The sequence below is a fragment of the Haliotis cracherodii genome, unplaced genomic scaffold (assembly GCF_022045235.1).
Source record: "Haliotis cracherodii isolate W230 unplaced genomic scaffold, xgHalCrac1.p SCAF_7, whole genome shotgun sequence".
Lineage (NCBI taxonomy): Eukaryota > Metazoa > Mollusca > Gastropoda > Lepetellida > Haliotidae > Haliotis > Haliotis cracherodii.
The window spans coordinates 26,463,116-26,483,169 of record NW_027266330.1 but is presented as its reverse complement, the minus strand read 5'-3'; the positions used below and the strand labels follow the sequence as shown (position 1 = coordinate 26,483,169).

The following is a 20,054-nucleotide window of genomic DNA, read 5'->3' as shown; positions in this document are numbered from 1 at the left end:
AATGTAGATTTAACTGAATCCAATCCAATCAAGTGTTACTATCATTCATTACAAATGGATAATACGATATTGCATTATAGAGAGGGTAATTATAGCTACCTGAAGGAGCAACCATTCGTCCACTCTTTGAAGTTGCCGCCAAACCGGACGCGTAAATGTACCTCGCAAGAACACTGTGTACACAGCTTCTTTCTCAATTTGGAGAAGCGTAAGTGTGTTGAAAGAACAATATGAATGTAAGTCAGGCATGAAGTTGCACGAAGGAACCGACGTGAGACTTTATAATCCGACAGTTGTTCATATATGTTATTTAATGCGTGATTGGTATTACCGCTTAACATGTAGGTTTGTATTTATAATAAAAACTATTCGTTTACATTAGCGATACAATATAGAATGTTGAAATAGTTTTGTCCGGATAGCAACATATCTGTTGCATAGGATATGTTGATTAATGATAATACTATATGAAAATTCCTCGAGCTGACTTACACTATGGATAGTGTACAAGACAACAGTTATAGAACATCACGTGTTAAGGTTGATGGAAACGGCAAAATATTTATTTACAATATAGGTTTTTCCAGGGGAAGAGCCTGTTACAAAGTCTATGTCTAAAAAAAGAGTAAACTCGCTCCTTGTAGGACAAAACTAAATGTAATTAGGTTAACTACCTATGTACATTATCAGTGGATTACTTGAATTAATATCAAATTGTAACCTGAGATGCTGGTGCCAAACCTTACAACAGATTACGTGACCACCCAGTGAACACTCACGGGGGCGTGATATACACCCTTGTGTTTGATTTGCAAAACCAATCAGCCGTGGACGCCCGACCATAAAAATGGTGTTTGAAGATTTAACCCTACCGTGTGCGAAATACGCATCAGTCGGAAAGCGCACGTTAAATCTCCAAAGTAAGTAAGTTTAACCCTAATTACGTATCGTTAAATCTTCGAGAACGTTCAGTCAGGCGGTCAATTGATAACTATTCGACAAGTAGGTAAATCACATCGATAACCCAAGTTCTGGTCGCAGTGAGAAGCTGTGGATGCCTAAGCAGGGTTCACCAGCTCTGCTTCAACAACGTTATCATGGGTAAGGAGCATTTTATTCTATTTTTGTAAACCAAACACTGTATATATCTTGAAGAACGTTGACCTTCTGTTTGTATCATGGTTTCTTTATGAACATATTCATCGAACATGTTGCTACCCATTACAAATATTACCAACGTCATCAACAGTCAAGACAGACACCTTTCTTCAAGAAATCTGCCCAAAAAGAAAAGCACTGAAATTGGTAAGTAATGTTTATGTGCAATATGGTTAAATATAGTTCATTTATTGCATCAGCAATATTAGATAGAGTTGAGCTACGAACGCGAGAATAAACATGTCAGGCGAATGTAGGGGTGAGGTACTCCATCGGTCTTGCGTTTCGCTGGGTGTTTTTACCATCGCCGATGGTGTTGCCAATTTAAATTTCGTTTCGGAATCTAAGCACGGTGCATGATTTTTTATCAAAATTTCAACATGAGCTGGGAAAGGAAGAGCCGAAGAGCCAGGGATCTGTGAAAGTTCGCGGATTGTGTAGCCTATATATGGCTTCACGTGGCATTATATTGGTGTTACGTACGTAGTATACCAGGTAAGTGTTTCCCTCGTTGCCGACAAGGCCATGACTTAATTAGGGTGTGAGTTGGTGGGTGGCTCGGGCTACTCTGTGGTGCTTACACAGTAGGCGTGGGGCTAGGCAAGTTTACGAGACATACTCTCGAGTGATCCTAGTGATAGAACCCTTTCTTTGTTTTTATAGGACATGTCGATATCGAATTTCTGAAAGCCCCGGAATAATGCAAAATCTTTATTAATAATTGCTGTTTCCAACTGGATACATGTAAAAGTGATCTTCAAAATGGAACCGAATTTAGCATGAAAACAAAATTCGATAAACGTAAGGGTTTGACAAGGAGTTTTATGGATAAGACCTGATACTAATTATATACAGACACTACCAGTAGTCTAAGGCATTGCAATTCACCGTGCAAAGTTGTGTCCCTTGGGCACGCCAGAAACCTATGGTTTGAATCCCGGTTCGTCCAATGTTTCTAGGTTGTCAGCACCATATCTGTGCTCGTGGTTTTCCTCCCACATTAAGCTGACACGTCACGATATAACTGGAATACTGTTAAAAGCGGTGTTAAACCAAACTCACTCATTCAAGACTCACAACTTTATCTTTATCGATGATCCAATGTTTTCTGGTGCGTGTGGGGCTATGTTAGTGATGAGTCACAACTGTATATTTTAGGTTACCCAAACATGCATCATACATTTTTATTATAAAGCGATATGTCATATTGTCACAGGAGCAGTAATCATAACATACAAATAAGTTGACAGCATTGATTGCTAATTCCTATGTAATAAGAACGTGAAGTGGCCCACACAAGCAGGTGTGTCACGTCTGATTACAGGTGAATGGGTTGTCTGATTACAGGTGAATGGGTTGTCTGATATGGTCTTGTGTGATAACACAGTATCACGTGCTGAAAGTAATTAGTGTTATTGCACATACACAGTATCAATGAATGTATTTCTTTGAACTATTGTTTCATTATTACTACCAAGCACACATTTGCTATCTGCATAATAAACCTAACTTATTTCTCATCAATTTACAAACAAGTTAAACATTATTAATTTTCATTGAAATAACTTGTTGATACAATAAGGCAAAACCTTCACATACGTATATGAATAGATTCCATTCTCTATGCAAAAGCCAAAAGTTGAATGTTGTGATTACGAAAGGTTGGGAGTGTCAGATCATATGTACCTGGTAACTCTTTTGGGGACATAGTGTCTTAAAACATAACTTAGGATTTATTCATGTTCAAGGCATCTATTCTCAAATCTCACAAATTATCATCCTTGGTACATACTTTTTCAACCAAAATTTTGTGAAACAGGAATAATCTTGTGAAAATAATAACATGTTTTTGCTCCCTGAGGTAACAAGGTTATCAAAAACATTGACAAGAATCATTCATCACCAGTCAGAATTTGTGGTTGTAATACAGATAGGATCATGCACTATGAGAGATTCAAATCCACACATGTGTTTGTTTTCATGAAGGCTCACATTTTGCTGTTGTGTTTTATCTCTGCCTGTTTATTTGTCTTTACAGGTTTAGTTCAATTTAATATCCATTTTGATACAAATATTATTAAGTAAGTGAACTAGCAAAAGTTTTAAAACATACTTTACATAACTTGTTAACTTTAATATGATATATTGTGTTTACATGTTTTAAGAGTTTGGCAAACTTAAGTAGTATGCATAAGAAAAAGACAATGAATAAACATAGTCTGATGTTTGTCAGGTCATTCATACCATTCAGTGTATTCATATTATTATTTCACAAAGGGTTTGTCAGCTAGGTTAAATGTAAGTTTAGGAAAGCGGACAAAAAATCATGTTCATGACTGTCCATCAGTGTAAAATGCTTTAAAAAGTCTATTAAAGTCTCGTCACTAACATTGATTTCAGATGTAGAATACGACTTATCTTGACGTGCCTATTTTAAAGTTTTTATGATAACAAGAATTTTAAATGGAAGAAATTCAGTAGTCATTGTTAGGGTTATGTAAACTAGATAAATATCTAAATAGATATTTGTAACTCTTGAGTTAAATCTGATAATGATTAACATAACATTCTATTATACAAAATGTTTTTTTTATGGAAGCATGTGTACAATGCATGAAAGACAAAGTTGATATTCACGAAAAGTTTTTTCAGTAGTGAAATCGTGAGACAAATCAACAATAATTCTTTTTCACAAGCAGTGCTATAAAAGAGATGATTAATTGATGCTTTTTTAAGTTTTTGGATAACCATTAACATTTCAAGAAATCTTTAATCTTAAGTTGCCCCTGCACATCCTTAATGTTTGTCGGTACTGTTTGCTGATCCCTACAAGACACTTACATTATATTAATGGCAGATTGCCTTCCAAATATGATGTTTTTATTGGTAATTCATGTTTTATATAAAAATACACATTATAACTTATTTCTACTTATGTCATAAAAAAGCAATAACTGCTGATATTGGTTTAGGGAAAATGAATGTAATTTAATAACCAACTGGATACTTTTTACATTATTATTTTAACTGCCCATTCAAGCAACAACAAAAAACCACACACTTGCGATTCTTATGTCAATTGTTTAAACTTCAATATCATTTAAAAATATACACTTGGAAATAAAAAAGTTGGAATAATTACATCAGCTTGGAATAATTACGTGAGATAATACTGTTTTAATGTCTCAAAGGTTTAATTATTTTATATACAGCAACATGCGAGCGCGACTGTAACACTGATGCAATTATAGGATCTATAGGCTACATGTATCTGAGAGAATTTGATTAATCTTGACAAATGTTGTATGATTTATTCATCATTCTTGTTGTGAATTTCAACCAGTTCCGAACACTACAGCTGGGGCACTGACATTATGGCCCAAAACATACAGTTTATGTTAAGTGCGCAAGACATTGTCACAATACTTAATGATAGAATACCATTTTGAAAATACATGACACTGATCTTATTGCATCACAGTTTTGTGAGATGTTTGTTTATGAATGTTTTTTGTATGGCATTATCAAAATGTTTAAAAATCAAGTTTTCATTAAAACATGACATTTTCAGTATTACATGACATTTTCAGACTAACTAGTGTCTTTAGACTTGAAATTCATATCATTCTCATGTTACTGTCACTTTATCTAACTCTATTAATACCTATATATATATGCTACCAATTTTATTCAGTATATCAGGAGATAAAAATACTGTGTTTTCAATGTTTCTCTTGGTAACTTGTAAACTGCACTAAATTGAACTTGGAAACGAAAACAGAGAATGAGGTTTCAAATCTGAAATTAAGCATGGATAAATCTACAGGTAACCGTGCTCCAGATTAAAAACATGTTGTGTTTATGCTTGTCGTAAGAGGCGACTAACGGGATTGGGTGGTAAGGCTAATTGACATGGTTGACGCTTGTCAACATATCCCAATTCATAGATTGATGTTCATGATGTCAATCACTTTATTGTCTGGTCCAGACTTCTGTACAGACCACCGTCATATAGCTGAAATATTGTTGGGAGTGCAGTGTTAAACAAGAAAGTGAACAAACAAACAAAATCACCGACAGTGGTGCTGTATATGCTTAAACAGTTTGTTTACACATAGGTCAGGCATTGAAAGCATGTAGCACAAAAACTACCATGAAGTGGGCACCCCAAAAGAAAATTAAGCTAGCCACTAGGATGACATATCACTCACTGTGACACAAAAGATATGACGTAACATTTCTAAAATGAAAAGTGCCAATGTCAAGCCCTCTGTTGTCCTCAAAACTTGAAATTCATTCTCTCTGTAGATTTTTATGGTTTTCTGCACAAAATGTATTGCCACACATCCTTTCAATATTGTAGTGAAACTTTGCATGTTGTATCCTATAAATATAAATATTTTAAATTGCTTATAGACAATGACTGTAAAAAACTACTACTTTATAAAATATTAGTTTCCGTTTCAAAACAGCCTTTTTAATAAGAGGGGGATTATTGTGATTTCATAACCTGATTGTCCAATCAGAATCAAGTTATTTCCATCAAGTATTTGTGGGAAATCAACTCATCAAAAATGGAATTGGAATTGACTGCCACTTAGCCATCTTAGATTTAGAACAAATATTCTCCAAAACTTCAAGTGTGTTGATGCCATAACACCAATATTGATAAAGCTATTTACGACCATTGCTTCTTAATTCATTTTTGTTTGAAAGGTGATACATGCGCAGTAATTTTAGTGCTCTAATGAAATCCAGTATGTAGAGATTGTAATGGGGATCATCACAGATTCTGTTTTCGTAATATTTTATATTTTGACCATTACATGCCCTTAATTTGCACTCTCTCAAAATGCAATTCTTTGCACAATACAAGCAATCTTCTCAGAGACCACTGGACAATGAAACTTTACCTGATTGACAATCCCAATTTCTTGAATTGGAAATTTGCCACCCATAACTCGGTTATTGCTCAAAATAATGAAATGTGGTTAGTTGGTAGTGGGACTCAAGACTTGTTCCTTTTCACATTATAATGCCATAATAATTCTTCCAATATTAAGGGAGTTTTTCACTTCTTACTCCTCGGTTTATATTCTTTAGTGCAGAGTTTTGTCCCCGGATGTGTTCAGTTCATGGTTCAGCATCATACACATGCTCATGGGTTTGACCAGTGGTAAATGTCTAAGACCTACATCACACTGGGCTTTCCTCCCACATCAAGTTGACACGCCGTGATATACCTGAAATACTGTTCAAAGTGGCGTCTAACCTAACTCACTTACTCATTCCAGGTGAGCGAGTGTTCATGTGCCACAGTGAATAAAAGAAACCATAATTATTATAAGGAAGTATGTTGCACAAAGTTATTTAATTAAATGTTACATCCAGTTTCATAGTAAGTCAATTTGTCCATGTGTCTCTGTAACTGATGGCAACCAATGAAACAACACTTTCAGTACAAAAGTTCCCCCAAAGTACTAGTTACATGTGCCATAAGCCAAAATTAGCTGCCCGCTGTTGCTCAGTGTATACTCCTGAATGGAATTTGCTAATATTAGCTATATATATGGCATGCATCACAAAAGGTCTTCAGCAACCCATGCTTGCCATAAGAGGCAACTATGCTTGTTGTAAGAGGCGACTAACGGGATCGGGTGGTCAGGCTCCCTGACTTGGTTGATGTGTGTCATCGTATCCCAATTGCGTAACCTGATGCTGAAGATATCAGTCCCTGGATGGACTGGTCCAAACTCAAATATTTACAGACTGCTGTCATATAGCTGGAATATTGGTATAGAAACAAGCAAACAAACATAACAATAAGTTCACTGCTGCATCCTAGCAACAGTATTTTTGTAACCAAAACATATATTACTGTCTACATATCCTATTGGTAGGGAGTTATGTAGATTCTTATTTAGAAACCAGTGGAGCTTAGTATCCACAGTGCACATATATGGGTTATGTTATTGTAGTTTATCCAGTATTATTAGTAAAGGATGTAATGGGATTTGTTTTGTAATGGGATCGTGCCATGTATGTCAAGACATTTGTTTCTACATTATATTTGTAACACACGTTTAGAAGGATAGAAATTTATCTTTGTCTTAGCTAAATGCTTGGTACGGGCCTGTTGAATAAATTCAATGTTTGTCTGGTAGGCTTGTCTAATTTTGGAGGCATTGTGGATTTCTGAGAATGGAAATTGGCAATTGTTATATTTGTATGACTATCCAATTACATTAAAGTTGCAATTTATGTATTGTTCAAATATTTATTTGACATTTCCAGGACCAGTAAAGCTGCAAGATTTTGTCGGCCAGTCAAAAGTGGATGCTGCAATCAAAGGTATCACTTTTAGTGCTATCATGAAGATAGTTATCAATGAAATTATTGGTATATGACTCCACATACAATATCATGTATTGCGTATTTATTCCTTGAGGCTATACTATACAATTCAAAGTAAATGCTGAAATCACAGCAGTGGTTAATATTTTTATAATTTATGTAAATTGTTTTAAACCACATTAGAATTGTTTTGAAGCAAAAGCATTTCATGTCCAATTGCTCATCCCCAGTATAAAAGAATCTGCACACAATGTTGAAACTTGAAAAATGCATGAGATTGATTTTTCTCTTAATATTCTCAATACTCAAATCAGTATTCTGTACAATTTGTACAATTTGATTTGATTTGTTTTCATAGTGATAATACTGATGTAAATACTATTTTCAGGTGAAACTTTCTTTCTCGTGGTGGGGCACACGCATGAAGATTTGGATCAACTGTTTAGTGTATTTGCAAGGGAACTTAGACAGAAGCCTGCAACAACCCGCGATGCCCTCCTTCAAGATTGGGGACATCCGGACACCCACCACCAAGCTATCAGACTTCAAGCCCTTCATGCCTGCCCCAAGGGAAGCGACAACCCTCCCAACTAAAGTTCAAGAGGCAATAGAGAAGAACTGCAAAAACAATCAAAGGTAATTTCAATAAATATTGCATTTCTTTTGAAATATGTATTGTGATGTGTAATATTAGGGTTAGTCAGCGTTACTAAGAATATGTGTAATGTGGGCAGAGAAACAACCCAACTTCATGAGGTTACTATTTTTGCTTTTATTGTATAGATGCACTGTGATTTTAATTATGTTCTCATATTCTTTACATTTATTTTATTACTTTCAGATCACTCTGACAAAGCACCGAAGACAAGCGTCAGTATCAGAACAATAATGAAGGAGCAGCAAGTATTGCTGAAATGTACATATTTTTTGTCTAAGCTATGTGGCTAAGATATTGCCGAGGATTGCATTGCAGGAGTTTTGTACTTTGTATGTTTTGTGTTTCTTAGTAAAGCTGTGTATTTAGAATTGTATATATATATATATATATATATATATATATATATATATATATATATATATATATATATATATATATATATATATTAGATGAGATGTGCACAATGAAATTTATGAAACAATATATGCAGTTATATCGTAAAATCTTGGTTGTGTTCTTTTATTTTTCCATGTCTGAAGTTAACCTACTTTCAGAGTACAGTATATCACATGTAGGTTGTTTCTTTGAATTTCAACAGGGGATTATATAATTGGTTGGCCCCATGGAATAATTATGAAATTTATTTTTTGAGAATCACATTCACCTTTTATGTTGTACACTTCAAAGTCGTAAAAAGGCCATTGAAGATGGTCACTGAAATTCTCATAATAATTTAGATAATTATACGGTAAGCTCAAAGGTCAAGGATTTGCACCTGTTTAGTATACAAATGTATGAGGCCAACATAATATTATTGTTCCATTGTTTAATTCGAGTAACGTCAACTTTTCCTGATAAATTTGGTAAATATAATACCAAGATAAATATATTCAATTGCTGAATTCAAGTTAAACTCTCCAAAGATTGATGCTTGATATTACTGCAGAAAAAAATTCTGCCAGAAATTTCCCTAAGAAAAAAAAAATCTGCCAGAAATTTCTGTAGAAAAAGGTCATTTAAAGCATCTCCAGATTAAACTATCCAATGATTGAACCTTATTTCTCCTGAATTTAAATAATCCTGCTAAATATTACTGCAGAAAAAAAATCTGCCAGAAATTTCTGTAGAAAAAAAAAAATTCTGCCAGTAATTTCTGTAGAAAAAAAAATTACTGCCAGAAATTTCTGCAGAAAAAAAAAATTCTGCCAGAAATTTCTGCAGTAATGCATTTTCTGAGCCAATTTTTGAGCTTGTAAACATGTGTACACACTGGGACACACATTATTTGGATTTGTCTCCTCGAGATCTTTCCAATGATATAAAACATGTTTTTGTAGCTCGCTTCCTTCTGTGTGGTCAAGTTCGGACTCCTGGCCATTCCTAAGTTGTCCCGCCCTGCCTTCTCGGCAATGTCCAGATGGTTGCACATGGGTTCACTGAATACACTAGGTAATGTTTCAGATGGTTGCACACGGGTTCACTGAAAACAATCGGTAATTTTTCAAGGGACAGCACACGGGTTCACTGAATACACGCGTTCACACACGGATTGAGTATATACACTCGGCAATGTTTCAGGTGGTTGCACACGGGTTCACTGAATACACTCGTTAATGTTCAGGTCGTCGCACAAGGGTTCACTGAATACACTCGGTTATGTTTCAGGTGGTCGCCCACGGGTTCACTGAATACACTCGGTAATGTTACAGGTGGTTGCACATGGGTTCACTGAATACACTCGGTAGTGTTTCAGGTGGTCGCCCACGGGTTCACTGAATACACTCGGTAATGTTTCAGGTGGTTTCACATAGATTAACTGAAAACACTCAGTAATGTTTCATGTGGTCGCATACGGGTTCACTGAATACACTGGACAATGTTTCAGGTGGTTATACACGGGGTCACGTAATACACTTGTTTATGTTTCAGGTGGTCGCACACGGGTTGAGCGTAAACACTCAGTAATGTTGCAGGTGAAATACACTGGGTAATATTTGAGATGATTCCACACGGCTTTCCTGAATACACTCAGTAATGTTTCAGGTCGTTCCACACGGGTTCACTGGATACACTTTGTAATGTTTCATTTTGCTACACAAGGGTTCACTGAATACACTCGGTAGTGTTTCAGAAGGCCGTTTCGTAGTTCACTCAAATCACTCGGTAATGATTCAGGTAGCTGCACACGGGTTCACTGAATACACTAGAAAATGTTTCAGGCGTTTGAACACGGGTTCACTGAATACACTCGGCAATGTTTCAGTTTGTTGGACAGGGGTTCACTAAGTCCAATCGGTAATAATGTAGTTTATCGCACACAGGTTCACTGAATACACTGGGTAATGTTACAGGTGGTTGCACATGAGTTCATTGCATAAGCTAGGTGCCGTTTTAATTACACATTGGTTTACTGAATACACTGGGTAATGTTTCACATGGTTGCGCGCTGGTTAACTGCATATACTCGGTAATATTGTACGTGGTTGCACGAGGTACGATTCGCGGAAAGCTTTGTCCAGCTGGTTTCATCAGACAGTGGAACCTAGTGACCGTTGTATATGTTCCAGTATGGTTACAACAATTCCCCTTGACATCTCCGTGTATTTATATTCTCAAATCACATCGATAGACATGCATCAGTTGATCAAAGGAGGTAGTGATAACATGAAACATGTGGGCGCAGTTCCTTATTTATTGCAGAGCCAGCTAACGGCTGCGTTTGCGCGATGCGGCGATTGATTCAGAAGTGAAACTTTAAGTAGAGAACGTGATAAAACTTATTTGTGGTATAAAATGACAGATGTACGAGACGTTGGCTGTCAAAAACCTTGAGTCTTTATTTCGTGTCCATCATAAGGTCAATGACAATCATTGGCATTTAGTTTATGTTTTTTTCTCATGAAAACACTGGTTTCGTTGTCTCGCACAAAGGAAACTTGAAAATGCATTTATATGTATATTTAGTGACAAAAGGTCAGAATTGAACATACTTTTCAAAGGATTTAGATCTATTATGTCTATATTTACGTTTTCTAAGAATTGATTGGTACACGTAATCATATACGAAATGCCATTTGGGCGAAATCCGAACTCTTAGATGAAATCTACGTCAGATCTAATTTTTTTGAATGTTCATTGAATGTTGTGAAGCCCATTTATGGTGTACCCCGCGTGATATTGCCGGAATAGTGCTAAAGGCGGCGTAAAACCATATTCACTCACTCACCTACTATTATAAAAAATGTGTGGATAGTTACAAAAGCAAAGTATTATTCTACCATGTCCTCATCCTCCTCCAGTGTATTATATCGTAATTCAATTAGGATGAATACATTGAAACCATTAGCTGCCAAAGTTCCGTTATCTGTGTTATCATAACTCTTCTCGCTCGAATGTAATTTGATTGCACGTCGTCAGTCTTGAAGTCGCGTATTTCAGTTCGGCCTCTGTAAGACGCTATGTTGACGTATGAGTCCAGGGTATTTATGATATTAGTATGTAGACATAATACACTGCATAATCGTCTATGATTTGTCTTAATTCAACATAATTTGAAAACAATGAGTTACATCATAACTAGATTTAATAAATTACATCAGTATGTGCTAATCACTAACGAAGTGCTATTTGTGCGTAATCTGAACTTTAGGTTTCTTAAATCCTGAATAACACAAAAATAGATCTCTCACCTGCGTTTTAATTGCATGTATAGCAAGCTATATGTCTGTGTTGAAGCCGTAATGAACTACATTATGATTGAGAAGGTAATAAAAGTATTGTATGGAAATAAATGTTATTTATAACACACCATATACAACTTTCATATTATTATTATTGTTATGTCCCTAAGTCAGTAAAAGTATGTGAAAAGATGAAGCGCATCAGAGGAGAGTAACAAAACATTACATTGGTGATGGTACGAATGAGTTGGATGCTGTGCAATGCTCGCACAGACGCTACTTTCCTTAAAAATACATGATTACAAACAGCACGATTGAAGAAGGATTTTGAATGAAATATCAACCAGAAATAGATTAAGTGAGGCAATATGAATATGATGTACCATTTTACAATAGAACTGTGTCGGTGTAAGTATTCTCACATATCAGTATAAACAGATAGACAAAACAACGTTGATATCAGATGTAATAAATATATTATTTTGGTGTTTATTCATTTATCAATTATTGTGATTATGTGTAATAAACATTTAGAATTCCCACACATATAGTTATTACATACACCCCGCTATTCCCCGCCAGTAGACAAGACAGTCTCCCCGCCCAGCGAGTGTGATGGTGTGACTGTGAAGCGGACATAGAAGTTACCTGTTCATGTGATATCTGTTGTCTGTACAAATGTCAAAATGTCTCCACTTGATGTAGGTTTCTGTTTCATTGTATTCTCTATTGTACAAGAGAAGTTTAGAATTCACACAGTGGTATTTAAACATGAAGTAATGTAAATATTACTGCTTATTTTGACAAAGAGCCTCGATGTCTGACTTCGATATCCCAGCAACAGAGCGGAACAAATGTTTGTCAAAAAATGTTTTACATGGTGTTAATTTGATCATTAAACCGTGTAACTTTGTATAAAATACATTTAGAATTCACATACAAATAGTTTTACAGTATATCTATTCCGATATGAGTCACAATAGTGACAGAATTGATAAACTTGGTGAAACTCATATTTCCAGGTCCTAAACTACATCTGGACGCCGCTCAAGCCAACACAGACTGGTGCCACGTAACTACAGACGGTGAGCTGGTCAACTCGCCGCCCGACACACGGCCAAGTGATAACAGGCGAAGGCTACGGAGGTATTGGGGGACCTGTGCCTCCACCCCTATCCCCCTTTCTCCACCCAACCCCGCTCTCACCCCGGTATACAGCACTCCCAGATACTGGGAGACATTAACCTGGGTGAGGGTGGTGGATGGAGGGTGGTGGTTGTGGCCTCTCCTGGAGATGGGCGTGATGGAGGCAGGACAGGTGGACATTGAGGTGTGGGCTCATCTACAGCGTCGCTCCTGGTGTGTCAGTGTAAAGAGCTGTGGCAGACACGGGAGGAGTTTCTGTACCAGGGTGTGGCGGGACAGGGATCTGGGCGAGTGTCACCAGAACACCATGTCCCGCACCCACGGCACAGAGGCCACCCTCCACTATGGTGTTGTGCTGGATGTGGGGAGGGGCAGACTTGCCTTTATCGATCTGAACAGGGGCGTTGTTTTAGCCAAGTTTGATGCGAGGTTTAGGAAAGACCTGTACCCCTTGTTTGGTGTTAGTCCGTGGCCAGATAACTACACTATCAACATGAAACTGATCAGCGGGGAAGACATCGTCATCAACGACACCAAGAAGTCACTGATTCACGATGCGCTGACTTAGGACATGACGCTGTGTGAAGTTAGCAGTGTAATTCAAGGTTGTAGAATCAGCTGTGTTAAGGACGAGAACTGAACTGAAGCGGATATAAAAGTGTCCCGTTTGTCTGCTATTTCATGTTTACAAAAACTAACAAAGTTTGCTAAACGTGATGTTTTGCCGCACGAGAGGGTTGAACTGTGCATAAAAAGTATTTAGAATTATCACATGAGTATCTCTATGTTGACAGTATTGTTGCAGTGACTTCCAATATGAGACACTGTGATGTTTTGATATTTAATGTGATGTGAAAATGAGTGAAGTGCAGTTTTACAAAAGTTGTTTCAATTAACAATTTTCTTTATTTCACTTCACTTGTCTGTGTATAATAACTGTATTGAATCCACACATTCATAGATTCATAATCATATCATTTTTGTAGCAGCTAAAATATGACACATTCTGCTGTTCTCCGTTGAATGACGGGCTGTGTAATAGTGAGAACACAATACTGACACAAGGTGTTTCAAATAAAAATGTTCAGTGTGAAACCACAAAAACCTCTGATGGAAGTTATGCTTTTAAAAGATTGATAAAAAGATTTTTCAAATTTGCTATTTTCACTTTATTTGTTATCCATTGGAGAGAAAATTGAATACACATTTTGTCATCTTGATATGTTTCTCGTGGTATTATTACATTGAAGGTTGTAGAAAATAGTTCTGAAACATTTCGTCCTTATTGGTTGAGGGAGTGAGTGGGTGTTTTTTGACAGAAGTAGGCAATTTTCCAGCTATGTCACAGCAACCTATAAATATTCCTGGTCCTGATCAGATAACCGATGGCTGACAGCATGAGCACTGGTTAACTAGTTATTGCCTGGTCATTTATAGCAACATCAAGGGATTGTGGGACCTACATCTATCCGACTCCCCCCAGAGATTGAAACATGCTGTGCTGTGGTGGAGTGCACAAACAATATTTCATATGGTGGTTTATCAGAATGAGTTTGGTCTTGTTGTTCATTGTTTAGAGTCAACACGTGTCTATGAATATCTAGAGATGAAATATGCGTACAAACACTATAAGACTTGAATTTGTGTGTTTGTTGTTTTGTTTGTTTGTTTGCCACACTCAGCAATTTGCAGCTGTATGACAGCGGTCTGTAAATAATCGAATCTGGACCAGACAATACAGTGACTGACGTCATGAGCATCGACCCACGCAACTTGGATACGATGACATGCATCAACTAAGTCAGTGAGCCTGACAACCCGATCCCGTTAGTCGCCTCTTGCGGCCTGCGTGGGTTGTTGAAGACCTATTCTAACCCGGATCTTCAGGGGTCTATAATGCTTAAAACAATCATGCATCCTGTATAGACCACTGAAGGCATGACACATGCAGTGAACTCTCAACTATTACAAAAAGGGTTACAAATCACGTTTCCTTCTCTTACTCAACTTATGTTTGTAATAAATGTATGTTTATATATTTTTTAATATTCTTATATGCAATGTGTTATGGCATATTAGTCCAAATTGTAGCCTTTATTTACCTTTCTCTATAGAGTATATATAATCTGTTATTGTATGTGGTTTATATGGTTATCTATGTAGATTTACCATAAATATGTATTTGACCATAACAAATACCAGCTTTAACATTCATGTTCCTATTATAGTAATCACATATAGACAGAAAATATGCACTTTTAAGAACTTTAATTTCACTTTGTTTCAATGAAAGGCAGTCCACATGTGCAATTCCTGTAATGGCCATATGCTATCGATATTGACGAACAATTGTTCTGGTTTACATTGCGATGATATATATATGCATTTGTTCGTTTATCAAAACAACCCATTTCTCTGGAGCAGACACTGTCAATAATGTGACCATATATGTTACAATATCATTTTTTAATAAGCCCTACAATGCATTAATGGAAATTTAAAGTAGAGAACTACACTTACGTGAGATTGCGATGCAGATGAAGTCATCACGGTCGCTCCAATCAACATGCCCCTACTGTTGATTGTATTCTATATTTAGACAAATCAATATCTAAATACTGCGTTTGTTGTCACCTGTGATTATGACTTGATATTTACATTGTTAATTGTGAATGAGTATCATTATTCCGTTGTGGTTTCTTCATTCTTTTACAACAAATGATTTTTTACAAGAAATATTGTTTAATAGATAAAGGGTCTATAAATTGAAATAAATGTTAAATGTTATAACTGTATCTCTTACTAATACGGATATTCAATCTTGTGTGTTGGTAGATCGCTTTACAATATCAGACTTCGAATGTACAGTGGTCGCAAGGCAAGGGTGCGGGATCAGTTTTCTACTGCTTACTTTGTTTCTTAATGAGAACAGTAATCCATATTTGTGAATGAATTTGCTGAAACCATTACCTCATCGCTGATGTCATTGCCAATGTAGGTGATAAAGTTAGAATAATCAGATTTGTATGGTTTAAGAATTAATTTAGGCATGACCAAAGTAATGTTTTTTTTAAAAGGTGGTGTAATCAGACAAAAATATAATGAGATATGATGGTTTAAGTTGTTACCAAAGTATTTTGGTGTAATTTTTGCACGAAACTCTTTATGGTATAAGACCAGAAATACACTAAGCACAACAAGCAGAAAAGTCAAAGTACATGTCGTGTCATTTTATCAAAAGGACCAAAACTTAAATAATATGCTCTAATTCTTGTTTCTCTTAAAGAATGATTGCAGGTGACAAACCTGACTGGTGAATGATAAAGACATTATAGTGGTTAAATCCTTTATAGTACCAGAGAAAAGGAAATCTACTCATCTTTGCAAGTAAAAGATTAAGAGTTGAGCTGTGTAGAAATCGTGGAGTGGAATAGACCCTGAAGACTGGATTTTTAAATTTTGTAATGAAAATCTACATTTGTTACGGAAGATGAAGTGCATGTTATTACAACATGTTCATTGTAACAGCGATACAAGCTTTGGCCATCTTAAGCATCCAGACATGTGGACATATGTGTTGAAATATTGACTGAAAATAGTATGTTTGAAACTGTGGCTTTGTCTAATTATGTAAAACACCAGTTAAGAAAGCTTTTCTGAAAGCAAACTTGAAATTGATACTTGAATAACTTTGTAGTGCCCTTTAGTTGTATTGAATTATGCTTTATGTGTCCACAAGTAAAGAGTAATTTTTCATATAATTGATATTCATGCCTTCTGTGTTTGTAATATGTTCTCTGGACCGGAGGCCTAAACTACTGAAATAAAGACTTGAGATTTTAGGTTCTCGAATTCGTTCATTCCCGCAACAGCCATATTATGGCAATTACTCATCAACTAAACCAAAACTGTAATGACATTTGCTGTAGTTAGTAGAGCGGTTCAACATATATAACACATGACAATTCATTTTTCAAACGTTTTGAGGAAAGATAGAAACCTTGAAAGCTCTACACCGCTACCTACTTCTCATGTGCGAAATCTGTTTCGAAATATGGAAGCTTGAAAGCTCAACACCGCCTCCAACCTCTTACTTCCGTACACCGTTTTTAGAATGACACAATCCTCTATCTTGAAACCGCTGAAAACAATTTTCAACAATACTGACAAAACTCATTACTCTTTTAAAAGAATTGTGAAAGCTTGGATGACGCAGATACAGTTTACTTCTGTATGTAGCAACGATATACAGTGTGTACACCTGATGACATATGATCGCTGTCTTTGATGACAGCGCACTTTATAATATTAATTACTATGCATTAAATTAATAATTCATTCAGTTTGTTGTTTAGTTAATGAAAGATAATTCAAATTTTCCCTGAAGGTTTTACTTTCTGTATATTAGGAGTCTAAGTTTTATATATTGAGTCAAATTAAAAACTTCACATTTTTAAAAGTAATCCCATATATGATATACAACGGACAAATGTATCAGAGAAGGTAGTTTTTAATCATGAATGTCCAAAGAAGGATTTTAATTAACGGTGGTAACCATAATTTGTTCCAAGCACCTACGGTATTCGGTAATAACATCAACATTTTAAATCATAAGTCCCAAGCACGAGAATCTGATGGCACACAAGTTCAGTAGCGTGTACAACTGCCACACAACGCCTCTGGATGGACCTTGTGATGCTTGTGAACACATGAATGGGAAGACGACGCCATTGTTGCTCCAAAATGGTGCCAAGATCTTGCAAATTCTGTGGTTGGTTCTGGAGAGTGTGCAGTCTTCTGCCAAGAGCATCCCAGACGTGTTCGATGGGATTAAGTTCGGGAAACGTTGACGGCCAGTCCATGACGTTGACTCCCGCATTCTGAAGGAAATTCCTTGTCAAAATTGCTGTGTGGGGTCTGACATTGTCGTGATGGAAGATCAAACCGGGTCCATGTGCTGCCATAAAAGGCAGAAGTTCTGGTGCCAGTACCTGGTCGCGGTAAGCAGCAGCGTTGAGGTTGCCACGGATGACAAGAAGCCTGGAACGCGCATTGCCACAGAAAGCACCCTACACCATGACACTTCCGCCTCGAAATCTGTTACCTTCCTGTACACAACACTGGGCGTAACGTTCATGACGGCGCCTCCACACCCTCGCCCTACCATCAGCAAATCGAAGATTAAATCGGGATTCATCACTGAAGACGACTTGATTCAAATTCTTCTTAGTCCATCCTAGGTGTCGCTGTGCCCACAAATGACGTTGACGTCTGTGTAATTGAGTCAGAATCGGCCCGCAGTATGGCCGTCGTGCTTGAAGGTGAGCAGTTCTCAGACGGTTTCGAACAGTTTGCGCACTCAGTCTACCCCTAAACAGTTCATTTCTGGTTGATGTAGCCGTCAAAAATCGGTCACGGAGGTGACGTAAGACAATCTGACGATCCTCTGCATGTGACGTCACACGTGGTCGACCTGGCCGAGGGCGATCAGCGGTGGTACCCGTTTGCTGTAGACGCGTCTGTAAATCATAAACAGTCCGTCGACTACAACCCATCGTCCTTGCGACTTCAGCTACGGACGTTCCCGTCTGCAACATGCCGATGGCACGTTGACGTTGCACATTTGAAAGGCGTGGCCTGACAAATGGCCGTAAAGACTTTTGTTTTCTTGTGTTTTTCCTTTTTTGTTAATGACTGCTAACAAGTATGGCTGAAAACACGTGCGGTATAATGGACACGTGACCAGTTGCACGTGAAAAACCACTTTTGCCACTATAGTGCTGTGCACATGATTTTGATCGATTCACCTGCACAAAAACGGGTGTTATCTGAAGACAATAGTAGGCCATTACTGTTTAAATACACAATAAGGGTCCACAATGATAACTGGTCCAAATGTTAAAATTTAAGGATTGTGAGGTTATTAATTTGGTTCAGTATATAACGGAAATGCCGGTATCATTGACGGTGAGGTCCATTAATATTCTGCGCCGATTTTAGTTTAGAACTTATTCATTTACAACAGAGATCAAGTGGTTGTTGTCGCAAGTGTATAAAGTACTTAAGAAAATGAAGATATTATGAGCAAATTCATTCAACATAATCAAGATAAGTCCCATCAGGAAGTTAGCAAGTAAAATTGTCGCCAATGTATTTGAGCAAACTGTTATTGGCCCATTTGGGCACAGTCCATGACCAGTAGGCTATACATGTGAACGGATACTGATGTATAAATTTAAAAGATATATATGTTGTACGTTATGATAGTGACAAGATAAGCAGTTGCAGGTCGCACATTATGATCACCTTTCAGTAATTATATTAATATTTGAAGCTTGTAATTATTGTCTAATCACTGCATCGGCGAGAAACTGTCCCTCACTTGTCTACTCGTTTATATTAGACAGGAATCCAGTAAATTATTCCTTGTCGTGTACGAACTTTAAAGCAATAGTGGCGCACGCGGCGGGAGAGCTCAATGGAAAAGGTGTCGGCCATATGCACGGGAGATGGTTCGATTCCTGTGGTCGGCACATGTTTGTGTGAAGCAGATCTAAGTCGCCCGTCTACGCGTCACCGCAAAGTTAGAGTGGACGTAAAACTAGTACTCACTCACTCAAAACGACATTGAACAATATACCCGTACATATTTATGGGTGTGATTTCATGTGGTTACTCTCGTTTCTGACGTGTTCACCTACCGTCATATACAAAACAGTCATTATAGAACTGCATGCGAAAAACACATTGATTTAAATATATTATTGTGACTGATTACATATACAGACATTATAGATCGTATGCAGTACACTGGAGAGCTTTTTTGGTGATCGTATCTAGTACACTGGAGAGGTTTCTTGATGATCGTATTTAGTACACGGAAGAGGTTTCTTGTTGATTGTATCTAGTACACTGGAGAGCTTTCTTGATGATCGTATGTAGAACACTGAAGAGCGTTTTTGGAGATCGTATCTAGTACACTGGATAGGTTTCTTGATGATCGTATTTAGTACACAGAAGAGGTTTCTTGATGATCGTATGTAGAACACTGGAGAGCT

At 37.0% G+C, this 20,054-nt stretch overlaps 2 protein-coding genes across 6 annotated transcripts in view; both read left to right on the top strand.

Annotated features, from left to right (window-relative positions):
- LOC139447930 (uncharacterized) overlaps positions 1-16,824 on the top strand; it is a 66,670-nt gene extending 49,846 nt beyond the window's left edge. For all 5 annotated transcript variants that reach the window (XM_071229419.1, XM_071229417.1, XM_071229420.1 and 2 more), the window contains one exon: positions 12,873-16,824. In XM_071229419.1, coding sequence (XP_071085520.1) covers positions 12,873-13,564 — 692 coding nt within the window. In that variant the 3' untranslated portion in view covers positions 13,565-16,824. The remainder of the gene's footprint in view (positions 1-12,872) is intronic.
- Positions 1,209-8,123, top strand: LOC139447806 (uncharacterized). The gene is made up of 3 exons (XM_071229294.1): positions 1,209-1,305; positions 7,453-7,509; positions 7,901-8,123. The coding sequence occupies exons 1-3, from the start codon at positions 1,209-1,211 to the stop codon at positions 8,104-8,106; spliced, it is 360 nt and encodes a 119-aa protein (XP_071085395.1). The 3' UTR covers positions 8,107-8,123.
- Positions 16,825-20,054: the final 3,230 nt, after the last annotated feature.